Source organism: Gymnodraco acuticeps, unplaced genomic scaffold (genome assembly GCF_902827175.1).
Source record: "Gymnodraco acuticeps unplaced genomic scaffold, fGymAcu1.1, whole genome shotgun sequence".
Taxonomy (NCBI): Eukaryota; Metazoa; Chordata; class Actinopteri; order Perciformes; family Bathydraconidae; genus Gymnodraco; species Gymnodraco acuticeps.
Genome location: NW_022991645.1, coordinates 377,237 through 391,241, shown reverse-complemented (window position 1 = coordinate 391,241; position 14,005 = coordinate 377,237). Strand labels below are relative to the sequence as shown.

At 42.1% G+C, this 14,005-nt stretch overlaps 2 protein-coding genes across 2 annotated transcripts in view; one reads left to right on the top strand and one right to left on the bottom strand.

Moving 5' to 3' along the window:
- thop1 (thimet oligopeptidase 1) overlaps positions 1–9,955 on the bottom strand; it is a 29,119-nt gene extending 19,164 nt beyond the window's left edge. Inside the window, exons 1-7 of the mRNA XM_034198521.1 lie at positions 9,799–9,955; positions 8,425–8,631; positions 6,673–6,821; positions 3,385–3,492; positions 3,039–3,141; positions 2,804–2,961; positions 2,413–2,548 (exon numbers count right to left, since the gene is read on the bottom strand). Of these exons, the coding sequence (XP_034054412.1) occupies positions 2,413–2,548; positions 2,804–2,961; positions 3,039–3,141; positions 3,385–3,492; positions 6,673–6,821; positions 8,425–8,608 (838 nt within the window). The 5' untranslated portion in view covers positions 8,609–8,631; positions 9,799–9,955. The remainder of the gene's footprint in view (positions 1–2,412; positions 2,549–2,803; positions 2,962–3,038; positions 3,142–3,384; positions 3,493–6,672; positions 6,822–8,424; positions 8,632–9,798) is intronic.
- Positions 9,956–12,963: 3,008 nt separating this feature from the next.
- The window catches only part of LOC117534329 (small glutamine-rich tetratricopeptide repeat-containing protein alpha-like), a 29,651-nt gene continuing 28,609 nt past the window's right edge, over positions 12,964–14,005 (top strand). The window contains exon 1 of the mRNA XM_034198522.1: positions 12,964–13,237. The gene's annotated coding sequence lies outside the window, so the exon portion shown is untranslated. The remainder of the gene's footprint in view (positions 13,238–14,005) is intronic.

Below are 14,005 nucleotides of genomic sequence, written 5' to 3'. Positions count from 1 at the left end.
GCTGCTCTTGTTCTGACATCTTCGCTCGCGCTGAACACTCACAACACATGTCACTCCCACGTGGCCGAGTGGGCTTTTAGGGAGGGGCGAAAGCGCACCCAGCAAAATAATTGTATTTTGTCAATTATGCTGTTTTCATAATCGTCGCAAGCCATAATCGTGATTAAAATACGATTAATTGCACAGCCCTAATATCAAATACAAACCACAATTCCAATTAAGTTGGGACGTTGTGTAAAACGTAAATATAAAAACAGAATACAATTATTTGCCAATCCTTTTCGACCTATATTCAATTGAATACACTACAAAGACAGGATAAGTAATGTTCAAACTGATACATTTGATGTTTTTTGGCAAATATTCACTCATTTTTTATTTGATACATGCAACACGTTCCAAAAAAGCTGGTTTTACCACCGTGTTACATCACCTTCCTTCTAACAACACTCCTAAGCATTTGGGAACTGAGGACACTAATTGTTGGAGCTTTGTTACCGTTAGTGGAATTATTTCCCATTCTTGCTTGATGTACGACTGTTACTCAACAGTCCAGGGTTTCCGTTGTCGTATTTTGCGCTTCATAATTTTCAATGGAGACAGGTCTGGACAGCAGGCAGGCCGGTCTAGTACCCTCACTCTTTCACTGCGGAGCCACGCTGTTGAAACGCATGCAGAATGTGGCTTGGTATTGTCTTGCTGAAATAAGCAGGGACATCCCTAGAAAATACGTTTATGTGCCTTTCAGCTTTAATAGTGCCTTCACAGATGTGCAAGTTGCCATGGGCACTAACACACCCCCATACCATCACAGATGTTGGCTTTTGAACTTTGCGCTGATAACAATCTGGATGGGAAGAAAGGGAGCTCAGGGAAGCGTTCGCCAATATGTGACCAGAGCTCCAGCAGCAACTGGCTAAGCCACAGGTCAGTTTTCGCTTTAACCCACCAGCAGAACCACGCTTCAGTGGCGCGTGGGAATAAGAAGTTTGCTCCATCAAGACTGCTCTGCACACTACCATTGGCTCTGAAAAGGTGAGTGGTGAAGTGCTCATGACAGTTCTTACTGAAGTTGAGAGCATCCTAAATGCAAAACCCTTAGGGTATGTTTCTTCCGACGTGGCTGAAGTTGACCCTGTGACCCCTAACTTCCTGCTCCTGGATCGAGCTGACAGCTCCCTGCCCCAGGTGGTTTATCCTGCATCCGGACTTCTAGGACAGCGGAGATGGAGACATTCACAGACATTGGTTGATCGTTTCTGATCTGCCTTCGTGAGACATTATCTGCCTAGCCTTCAAACTCGAGGCAAGTGGCAGAGACCAACAGAAGACATCAAAGTAGGAGCGGTTGTACTGCTTGTCGACCCACAGCTTCCACGAGCATTATGGCAGATTGGGCAAGTGACCAGAATATGTCCTGGTCCACATGGTCACATCAGAACAGCAGAAGTGAAGGTACAGGGCAAAACCTACACCTGGCCTATAGTTCGTCTTATTGTCCTCCCAGAGATCCAGGACGAGGACAACAAGGGATCAGATCCCTCATCAGAGTAGTTGGCCTTTCCATGGAAGCCAATTTACACGGCAATTGGGGGCGGCTATGTTCGAAAGGCTGTTGACTGTTAGTCCAGCGCACTCTGTTGGCGGCACGCACAATTACAACAACTATCAAGCACATGAAGCTGCGTAGCTAGAGTTAGGAGGAAAAGTCAGTCGACTGAGAGCAGCTTGGACCTAATCGTGGTGACGTGGTGTGTGAGTTTTGTGCGGCGCTGACCAACAGTAAGTCTATGTTACGCACACTGAATGGGATATTATTGAGCCTTTCACGGCATTTGAGTTGTATTGGAGTTTGCTAACTCCGGCTGTTATTGACATGTTGAGCTAAGCTACCGAAGCTAATGTTAGCATTATTATATACCTTTCTCTGTTATGTTTGACAATGTTGGCAATCTCTAATGTTTGGATGACATATTAACCGGTTTAATTGTAAGTTAAAGGAGTTATCTGTGCGGTATTTTCCATGTTTTTATTTGTAATGGTTTTATTACAACTTGCAGTTAAGTAGCCTTAGAATAAAGTACTATTCAGGGGAAAGTTATTGTTTACTGTATAATATATTTAAGTAAGAGATCCTAAATGTAGTTTTATATTTCTCTGTTATAGACCACACATACACTACACCTGCTCCATGGCTGTATTGCTGTTGTGCTGATATTCATAAGTAAAGGAAATCCACCGTTACCAAGAAACTTGTGTGTTCTTACCGATAACCCAAGGTGTACATCACTCCCAGTGAAACCTTCCCTTATTCTGCACCTCCCTTAACTTTTCATTTGAACAAACACAAGTTTCTCCGCAGGTCTCAGGAGCTCTCAGGTGTAACTTCAGTGATTGAGGTTGTGAACTCACCCAGGAAGCCGGCCACCTTCCTCCCAGTTTTGACCATGTTCATCTCCAGGACAAAGTCAGCGTGCGTGGTGAAGCCGAGCACGGAGCTTTTCTGAGCCCGGAGCTCCACCAGCTCCTTCAGGATGGCCGAATTCTCCTGAACACGAACACACACACATCTTTATATAAAATAGATATATATCTTTTTTTGTATTCCCACGTGTAATCTCTAACCCTTCACTGACTGTGAAGTGCTCTGTACTATGAAAAACTCTTCTGGCGATCAGAGCTTCGCTCAGATTATCACGATCTGGCAAAGAAAAAACAGCACAAACTGACTCTCAAACTATTTAAAAATCTAAACCTCTTCAAGCCAAGTCAAAGACAATAACTTTTTCACTTTGTGTCTCACCTCTTTGCAGCGGGAGTTAAAGGCCTCCTCCAGCTTCTTGCGGGTTTCTGGGATGTAGCATTTCTTCATGGTGGGGAAGTAATGAGGATACTTGAGGGTGACCTTCAGCTTCTCTCCATCCTTCTCCAGAGAGCTGAGGAAGTCCTCTGGGAGGCCGCCTGAAAGCAACACCACCACATGTGTGAGTACACAGAGAGAGGAAGACGAGGCCGACTGTGTGAAGCTCAACACTCACCCAGCTCCTCTCTGGTGAAGGGCAGACTGGTAGTGTCCTCGTTCAGGTTCTTGTTGAAATCGATGCACAGGTTGCTCAGCTTCTTTTTGATGGTCTTGATCTCCTGTTACAGAAATGTAACAGAATCAGAGTTACATCATACAGGATTTTATCCAAAAATATTATAACGGGATACTCTGTGTGGTAAAGCTTTATAACCACAACAACAAAAAGTATCTGTTACAAATTAAGATTGGCATCATATGAATGTTGACCCTTTCCTGGGTGGGTTCGTGGAAGAGTAATGATCTCAGTGAAGTTTCCCTGCATGAACAAAAGGTAATTGATAAAAAAAAACATTGGTCACCTCTTGTTTCTCTTTGGGCAGGTGGAGACCGTTCCTTCTCCCCAGTTTGACCAGACGCTCCATGTAACGCTTGGACTCTGCAGTGAGGCTGCTGGCATCCACCTTTTTCTGCAGACAGAAACAAAAACACCTTGGCACGAGAAACCAGGTCACCAGAAGCCTCATGACAGAAACGTCCCAATCTTTCTATCAGTTTGGGTTGACGTTGAGAGCATGGCTATTACCGAAACATGGTTTCTACCTGCATTTAGGAAAGAATCCCGTCTTATCTGAAAAGGAACTTAGATATTACAGAACCATTCTAACTTCCCCCCTCCAATACAACATAATAGAATGGATTTATGTTTTTGAAAAACACTCGTAATCGTCATGTCAGGTTTTTGGAGGATTTAATCAAGTCTTGGATTGCAGAGTATGAATGTCCTCCTGCTATTTTCAGTTGATAAATATGTGTGTAAAGTTTGTGAAGGCAGTAGGAAAAAAGCTTCCGCCATCACTGTCTGCTCTCTGTTCCTCCAAACCCCGCCCCCCCTAAATATAATGAGTGACAGGCTGATAGTAGTAACCTGATAGAAACTTTATTATTCACTTAATCACTGATTGAGATATAATGAAGCTAACTTAATCTCATACATCCATGGGATTTATGTAACAGTAAGACAGAGAATGTGAGTGTGCACCCACAAGCACTATTTTTGTGTTTGTAAGAACACAGCAGACAACAGGAGTATTTACAACAGCATATCAAAACAAAAATACTGCATGTGGGTACACACTTATATTCTCTGTCTTACTGTCTCACAAACAAGTCCTGTGTGTGATGCCACATTCAGGACATTCAGTGTCCGTTTTTTTAACAGAAGACCGTTGCTTGAAGCTGCAGCTAGACTGCAGAAGCATTAGTTTTTGAGGATGGAACAATTTCACACACAGATATAGGGAGGCTAGAGCTATACAATTGATCTATTATGGTTTATAATTTCATGTCAAGACGAAGAAGATGGCTGAACTGTTCAGTGTCAATCCTGTGGAGATGGAGATGGAGGTTATAAATCTCCAAAATCATGTTCAGCTTAAGTCTCAGCAAAACTCACAACATTTCTGGAGCCTTGTAGACCCAGAAAACTATAAGAACATCACCAAGCAGCACTGAACATGTCTGCTTTATTTGGCTCTACAGGCCTTTGTGAAGCAGCTTTTTCTGACATGAATGTCATGAAATCTAAATACAGAACAAGACTGAGTGATGAACATTTCAATGACTCTATTAGAGTGAACCTAAGTGGGTACACTCCAGCATACACCTGTATGGTGGACTCCATGCCAGTCATCTCACTGACTGTAAAAAAGAGTGAATACACTTATTTTGATTAAGGTGATGTAATAATATAATAATAATATGTGAGAAATTGTCCTTTTCTTGGACCTTGATGTGAAGTTAAGATTTTTGATAAGCTTTAGGTATTGCAATTTCGCACGTGTACAAAAGTAGCTTAACTCAACTGATGAGTGCCATGTGAATAAATGTAAGCGATGTGATGCAAGTAGCTCCGTAATGTAGTCCTACATTCAAAATAACTCTTGAGAAGTCTGAAAGGCATAGAGCATAGTTCAGTAACAGGCGGACTGCGGTCCGGATCCGGACCCAGGCGCCGACCTATACGGGCCCGGACCTATAATCATTACATTAATAGGGGATTTCAATTTTGACGGGGCGATTCTATTTTAACCGCCGCCGACAGATAGATAAAATAGCGTGTGTGTTGCTCCGCTCACCGGTCCGTCACAGCGGGTGGAGCAGCAGGATTTCTGCTTCACACACGTTGCATATAGCTATTTTATGCCAGATTATGATACCCTTAGCCGCTTTCATACCAAGTACTTTGCCGTACTTAGTGCCAGCACTTAGTACCCCAGGGCACTAAGTACAGATCGCGTTCACACCGGAATAAGTCCCTGAGGGAGGATTAGGCAAATGAAGCCGCTGACGTCACTTCTTCTTCTTCTTCTGCTCTGGGTTAACTGGCAGGCCGCAAACCACTTCACGGCGTATACTGCCACCCGAAGTGGGGACTGGCTTCAGTAGAAGCCTTCCGAGTAAATTGCCAGAACGCCGACACCTCCTCATCACTCTACCGCTCCCATGTTTTTTTTTGTGTTGCCATTCTCTCTCTGTTGGTGTGAGGGGCTAATGCTAATAATGCTAATGCCAGCAAATACAATGGCGGCTTCACAAAACTTTTCAGAGTTTTACGGGCCGTGGTTTGCAATTCGCCCAGCCAATAGAAATTGGTACTTTTTTGGTACCAGGATAGTACCACCTCTCTAGCAGGCACTAAAAATGGGGGTAAAAGTTCCGCGATGTTTGGGGGCGGCGCGATTACATGTAGAGTCAATGCAGAGACGCGAATTCACTCCGACGGCGAGCATGAAGCGGTGGACGCGGCGCGAATCACGCGATTGAAGGGGGCCGCGTCAAACGCGAGAGTTCAATTTTTTACGATACACTTCCACAGAAGGTACAAAGCAGCAATAGTTGTTATATCCTCCATAGTCAAGGACAGAAATAACCAAAACGATCTTGCATGGAAGTGTAAACAACCTCAACTGTCCGTCAACGGCGCGGCGCCTCAACGGTATGTCTGTTTTGAATGACGCGATATAACAAACTGCAAGCCGCGGTGAAACTCGAGCGTTTAGAGCGAAGCGAATATTCGCATCGCGTCCGGTGTGAACGCAGCATAAGGGGTACTAGCGGAACTAAACGGGAAAAGTTTTCCCGGTGGGCCGGTACCGAAGTGGGCCGGTCGGACCTAGGATTTTTGCCTCCATGTCACAAATATATTCTCTAAAACAAAGCAACAACCACACCCAGTATTTCCTGTTGTCCCATGTTTAACTTGGTGCACGTTTGTAACAAATTGTAGCTGTTAGATCAACAGTTTATTGTTCAAATGAAGTCCAATAATGTAAAACCAAATTTAAAGAAAGTCTAAGATGTTTCACATTTTTAAGGGTCCACTCATAACAGACAGACAGGCAGATCAATAAATGCTCCTGGCTTCAACATCACTTCGTGTTTAGGATTTTTGGGATGGGAGTTTACTTTAGAGTACATGTGATAGTGTTTCATGGTTGGTTATGAGCAGACGCTAAATGTCAAATGGAAAAGGTACAAAATATGGAAAAAACTAAAGGAAATGACAAACCCATCAACCTATATTTAATTGATTATGCCTCCATTCATTCATCTATCTGTCTGCATTGGACATCTCTCCGTCAGCTCACCTCCAGAGCAACAATCCTCAGGTACACGCCCTCCCTCATGCTCATCTCCACGTCGAACTCAGACAGACGCTTGTCGGCCTCGGTGCTCGCTGTTCGGACCTCCTTACAGGAAGAGACGTGCTGTGGGAAGTCCAACATGTTCCTCTGGACTGAGGCCGGGAGAGAAAAAACAGCAACGTCACAATCCGTTTGGATGTTGTCCACTGTACAGCAGGTTCATGAAATGTCAATTGCTAGTATCATTTAGTTTCAAAACCTTTGGATGTTTTTAGTATGTAGAAAGTTTTTTTATTTGTATGGCTGCAGAAAAGGCCAAGGAAACAATATTCCACTTGGTTAGACAATATAGTTTAACTTGAACCTCTTAAATAGTTTGAGAATTGCATTTATATTTTAAGCCAAATATTGACAAATTGAAAATGATGTACATTCAATATTTAAGATTAAACAGCTTTCCATTTTCATATTTATTTGATCATAAAATACCCATACAAGTATGTGAAGATTCAAATGCTGATTGGATTATTCCATTCTAATATTTGCTTAAATAACATACCTAGGTGGAACTTCATTTTAAAGTCTCCATTATCATTTCCCCATCGTATAATGTCGATGTGGTATCTTGTAAATTCTATATAGCAAGTCATTATTTCAACTTGGACATTTTGAATTTCTGAATCTCATATATTTGCAAAAGTAAATGTATTTTCATTTACTTTTTAATTTACCTGGTTAATTTAGAGGGCTACCATAAATATGGAACAAGGAGGTGTTTTCAGCTGCCTCCACACAAACTCGCCATCTTTATTGTCTCTGCACAGCTGGTTCAGCTGCTTTCTCTACAAACTGCTGACGAGTCTTTACCATCTCATTCTGCTGACTCAGAGCTTCATTGCAGAGCTCACAATGGACTCATGCCCTGACTGCTCTCAGGGTCATGCTGTGTTTGACCGCTTTAAAGTCAGGTTCATCGTCAAATTGACAGTACAAGCTGCAAAAATATCTGGGGGGGGGGGGGGTCAATTTAAATAATAATAATAAATATAAATCAAATATTTGTTTGTCTTGCTCTGTTGCCGATTAACTGCTGTCTTTTAGAATAAATCAGGTGGTAGTCTTCTAGTTCAGACCAACAGTGAATGTATCTACTACCTAGTATTGTGTGTGTGTGTGTGTGTGTATCAGAGCCTGTTATATGTTCTTCCTCTGAGCCACAGAACTCAATTGTTTTCTAAAAACATTTAAAAGTAACTCAGGGAGGCACACCGTTTCCCAGGGCCGCATTTGTATTCAATATCATGTGCACACACTCCCCGCTTCTGACATAATCCCACACACACTGTCCTGCTGCCACTAACACTCACTGGAGCACCTAATATGGATTAAACTGGCACTAAAAATAGTCATGAAGAAATGTGCTATTTCATCCTGCTTTTCAAATTTACAGTGAGCAGCTATTTAGGGATTTGGGTTTGCTCCCAGCTGCATATTTGTTGTAGTTAGTTACTAAAGATTTCAGTGGAAGTTTTGGTTTTTAAATAGAGATATTGTTGATACTTTCACCTGCTATTGTTGCCCTTATATCAGGACACAGGTTTACATTAATCCTTGAATTTGAAATAACGGTCAGTTCTTATTTAGAACTATATTCTAAATAACTTTAGCTTTTTGGATATGAAAAGAGATGACCATCATCTGTACACATGATCTTTAGCATCAGGAGAGAAACGCTGCCGATTGGTGGACACTGACCGGTGTACTCCACCTCCACGTCAGCGAGGGCCTTGAGCGTGTTCTCGACGGTGACGCTGTCGATGTCCAGCGCTCCCACGCCATCGTACACCTCCTTGGTGTTGGCAATGAGTTTGTCGGTGAGCTGCTGGATCTGCTTGGTGCTCAGGTCCCAACGCAGACGGTTCTCGGAGCAGACCGGCATCTGGCTGCCATTCACCGCCTCACCTGGAACAAGAAGAGGGACAGGTGAGCAGGGTGGGGGGTTACAACGCATGGCAGTGATGAAAGAAGCACACATGATGTACATGTATATAATAGTATCAAGATGAAAAGCACTCATAGGGCCACATTTTTCAGTGTTTGATTGTAATATACATCATATTATTGGAGTAATGTTGATATGGATGCCTATTAGCTGTTAGCAGATGTGGTATATTATAAGAAGTAGGACCTCTAACGATTAGCGGTAAAGCTAATAGATGGATGGACTGTGTAATGGCCTTATAGACTCTGTTTGTGCTGTGCTCCAAACTGCATCTTAAACCATTCCTGATTAGTTAAACATCTTCAGATATTATACAAAGCTCAAGGACTGAATAAACACTAGTGGATGTTGTTATCGGCCAAAACCAAGTCAGATCCTCCCTACAGAAAGATCATGTGGAAACCTTTAGCTCTACACATTAAAATAGAATAGAATATGACAAATACTATATACTATATTCAGATTTAGTCATATTTTACTTTACACAAGCACCCTGTTAATCAGGGAACAATTAGTAAGTACATAAAAGTGTTGTTTAGTGGATCAGAAGTATGCTGAACTCCTGAAGAAGGCGGACAATTAGAAACTATAACGCATTTGGTAACAAACAGCTTAATATCAAATTCTTTTAAATGGAGCATAGTACATTGTTCATTTAATTAATTTAGGAAGTACATTTACTGGAGAGTCGTTATTAGTAATCCATCTATAATCCACGCAGGCAATCTGAGGTGGAATTCCCGTTAGGAATCACATTCAGTTAGGTTGGTAAAGCTAACAGCTAACATGCTAGACAAAAAACGATAAGAGAATCAATACAGAACTGTGGAGAGATTAGCCACTATTAAAAGAACAATTGTATTTGTTGTATACTAAACTGACAGTTTAACCGTGTTTCTATGTAATTTAAATCAACTCATATTTACTGTCTCGGGTACAAGATGTACAGTTACAGCACAGAAGCTAAATTAGCTAACGTAAATGCAGAAACTAGCTCAAACAGATCAAAGCTAGCTAATTAGATCTAAATGATCACAGACACCATCCACCAGGAGACGTGGCCGTCACAGAGACAATTGTACATTTAAATGAATCAGTCAAATTAAAAAGGTAAGGACATTGTTTACCTGTCGGCCCCCATGGTTTCAGATTTTGAATGATGGTTCGTTAGGTCCGTTGTGGGGTTAGTGCTAGATCGGCGGAAGTGACGTAATTGTATGGGCTCAGAACACATGCTCACAGAAGGAATTCACACTTGTATTTCATGATCCGCAAAATGATTCACACTTGTATTTCCGGATCCACACTTGTGTTTTTCAATGCACACACAAATGTGTTCCGTTTCATATACATGTAAATAAAATACAGAAAAAAGTTTTACATATGTATTTTTGATCCTCACATATTTGTTTTCCGTTTAAATCCTCTGAACCTGCAAACACAAACAGCTTTCTGTGCACGGATCGCTGTGCATTCGTGTGTGGGTTTTTTGAGACTCCCCTGACGCTCACCCGATTCGTACTTGTAATTGTTTCTATCTATAGCCAATCAGATGTCTCCTTCATTCTAAGCCAATCACATGAGCGCGCCCCCACGAAGGTATGATTTATTGCGTTCATGACACTTCATATACGCATTTTGCGTATTCAGCTCGCTAAACAGAGGGCGGGGCTTCAGGTGATCATGCAGAGCTGCGTGTCTCCGTCAGACCCAGCAGCTGATCTGGGGCCTCATTTATAACGCCATGCCTAGGATTCACGTGGGAAGGTTGCTTACGTAGTAGAAATCCAAAAAATAGGTACAGAAATGTTCCGACATTTTCCGATTCACCAAACATTGCGTACCGGCGAGGAAAGTGCGTACAGCACTTCCTACGCCGGTTTCCCTTTATAAATCACAATCGACTCGAAATGCGGTGCAGCTTTTGCGGGCTTCACGTAACGCCCATATTTGCCTATAAATAGTCAAAGAAACGCCCATTCATTCATTTTGACTGACTTTATGAAGAAGATCGCAGGAAATGACGACAGAACAGCTAAAAAAGACTTCTCACACCGTGGTTGGGTTCCGATAATCCAAAAATCAGCTCCTAAATTCTAACCCTATCTCCTATTCCTTGACCTCTGAGTGAAACGTCACAGGGTTAAGGGATAGTGGATAGGAGAATTCAAAAGGACTTAGGAGAAGAGACTGCGGTACTTTAGAGAATCCGAATGCACTTTCACTATCCAACCTGTTTATGATGCGCCAGCGGACGTCATGAATGTGCGTCTGCTGCTGTGGGGAAACTATGGAAACTACAGTTTTCTATACAGCGGACTACAACATGGATGTTTAATAAGAACGAGGGACTACTGTAAACTCATCTAGAGACTCTGCACCGTGCTCTGATGCTGTTGCTTTATGCTTTATGAACGTGGACAACAGAGAAACATATTCTTCAGGACCAAAGTTGGAATTGAAATAAAAAAGGAAAGTGAAACTTATGCTCGTCACCCTCTCCCTCCGGTCCACATTAATACAAATGATCCCAATACGTATGATTGTATGAAAATATCTTAAAATCAATACACATGTATTTATTATAAACGTTAGTCCTTAACACCTATCACTGTGTATATCACCATTCAAACATATTTTAAAAGTTGAACAAACCCCACACAGCTCAGTGAAATGTTGACTTTATTTGATCATTTCAGTAAAAACTAACGTTCATATTTCTCTTTTTGATTATAATACTGATGAACGTTCAAAACAAAGCACTTTGGCAACTTACCACATACGTTTTAAAAAGCTTAATAAGCACCGTAACTTTCATGATATCATTTCTCGGTCATAATCGGTTGTTTCCGTGAACGGCCGACTGTTGTGTGACGGCAAATGCTGCGGCTGCAATGCATTGTGGGGCAGCATTTTCTCCTCTCCTTTGGGAGGTCCAGTGGTTCCCAAGCTAAAGGTGGTTATAAAGGAAGTGTGAAACCTCCTTTCCTTTCATTTGGAGAATTGGAACGGCCCTTAACATGGCTGCCACTGACGTACTTCCGGGTCATTTCACTTGGTTATGGTTCCTAAGCTAAATGGACTATTGGAACGCAACCCAGTTCTTATTATAGGTCCTACATCCATGTCTCGCACATGCGCACTGCAGATCGGGTAGTGACAGTAACAACGACAACTAGAGAGGCTTCTCAATTGTTAAATGTACCCTCCTCGACTCCCCTCCTCGACTCCTATCCTCAAGACTTAGTCCCGCACAGGAGATGCGAGCGGAGGAGTCGAGGAGTCGAGGAGGGGAAATTAGAGAATTGAGAAACCTCTACTGACACCGGCTTGGGGTCCTTCTCACTTCGGTTAAATGAAATCCTTGCTTCCCTCACTTGCGTCGTTTCCCTGCGACTAGTCCCTCCCACCAGGGAAGCATGGAGAGACGCAAGGAAACCACGAGAAGCAGGGAAATGAGTTTTAAGAGCAATGGGACGTCCTTTCCTCCGGAGCGTCACGTGAAGCGACGTCCGTTTGATGACGCTGCACAGCTGATCGTCTGACAGCAGCTCTGTCCCCGTTGTTTCCACAAACACCCCCGCCTCTGTTAGTGCACATTTACTGACACAAACATTTGTATCATCTGTTGTAGACCCAAATAAATAAAATTAAATAAGAACTAATTCTCAAAAAAGATAAACGCCATTCTTAAAATGTATAAACGAACAATAGTTTGATTAATATTGATTAGAGTGCACAATAGAAATAAAATAATTGAGAGAAGAAAAAGAGATATGTTATCTATCAAAACCCAGTTAGATTAACATTCATTGGATTGCACACTTTGTTTGTTTGTGTGGATATGTAGCACATTAACATTTTAATAGCACTTAATGACTGACTGAATGGAAATGACAATAAATGAAAATGTAAAACGAAAAAAGAGATTATGAAAATGTTTCCAAAAAATGAATAAAATGATTTTTGACCACTTTGTTGTTCAAATATATCACATATTTGTAACTAAATGATACATGAATTGAAACAAAACACGGTATAAACTGAGGAGTGACTCCCGTGAGGTTCATGTGTTTTCTTCACTCCGCTGAGAAACTGCTCTCATGTTAAGAAGCATTAGATCAGTGCAGGCACTGCATCGTCCAATCAGTGAGCGATACACTGTAAGAGGGCGGGGTGAGTGTTTGAGGATTTCATCGAAGGATGGTCTGGTGGTTCCTCGATTATAGCTCCTCTATTATCGCTCCTCGCTCCTCGCTCCTCCGGCAAAAATAAGGCCATTGGGATGCTACCAGACGCTACTCAAGATGGCGCAGACAAATCAACTTCCGGTGAGACCGAGACCGAGGAGCGAGGAAATGAAAAATAAGAGAAGTGAGAAAGGGCCTTGGCATGGATCTGACGCCGGAAACGAATGAATCCACACCGGCGCCTACGCATGACGACATAACTCCAAGCCAAGCTAATTAGCTAGCTGAATGACGGCTACGAATACTCGAAGGATCGGAGCTAACGTGAATTCATCCTTATTCGGGCTAATCTACAACTGAACCATAGAGACAACTGGTAGGAAAAACCCACTACTGTGTCCTCATGTTATACCAGGCAGCATGCCGGTCTTCAAACAAATAGGACAGCACCGCTGGAGTCAACGGAATCTAATAAGCTAGGTCGCTTGCTACTTAGCATCGTGTCGTTTTGGAAGGAGACCATGTCACGCCAAACCCTTAGAATACTCTGAAAAAATAACAGGGTCTTGCTTCTTCGTAAAACCATACACCTATTAGAACAGACGTTGAAACATACAATGAGCTGTCAAAACACTGTAATTTGGCATATGTTAGTAACACTTAAAAATAGCGACTTAGTAGGAGTTATAAAGCGACTGCTGTAAATGAAACAGTAATGAGTTTGCTCATCTCCCCGGTGACTACCTGTCAACATGTCGAGTATACCTTGAAGCTGGAGGCTTCCACCCATAATAACTGTGCCCATTTGTACACCTCCTCTCCTAGAGTTAACCTGCTATAATTATATCCTGTATTGGTAAAACTTTATTTTACAAGCAATTGTGATCTAGTAGTTAACCAAATCCCAGCAGACTAACTGCAGCTAACCTGCTTACTTTTGTTTATGGGAAATCCAAGTTAAAAATTCCTTTTCAACATTGGCTTCTTATATCTGACCTACACTCAGCTGTTTGCTAGGTGGCTTTTAGTTGTTCACATGATTCATATAACGTTACCAAGATGGCTAGTGTTAGCATTACTTAAACAGTCGAACCGATATGATGAATTGGAAATGGGGGACCCTGATGTAAACAAGACGAAAGTC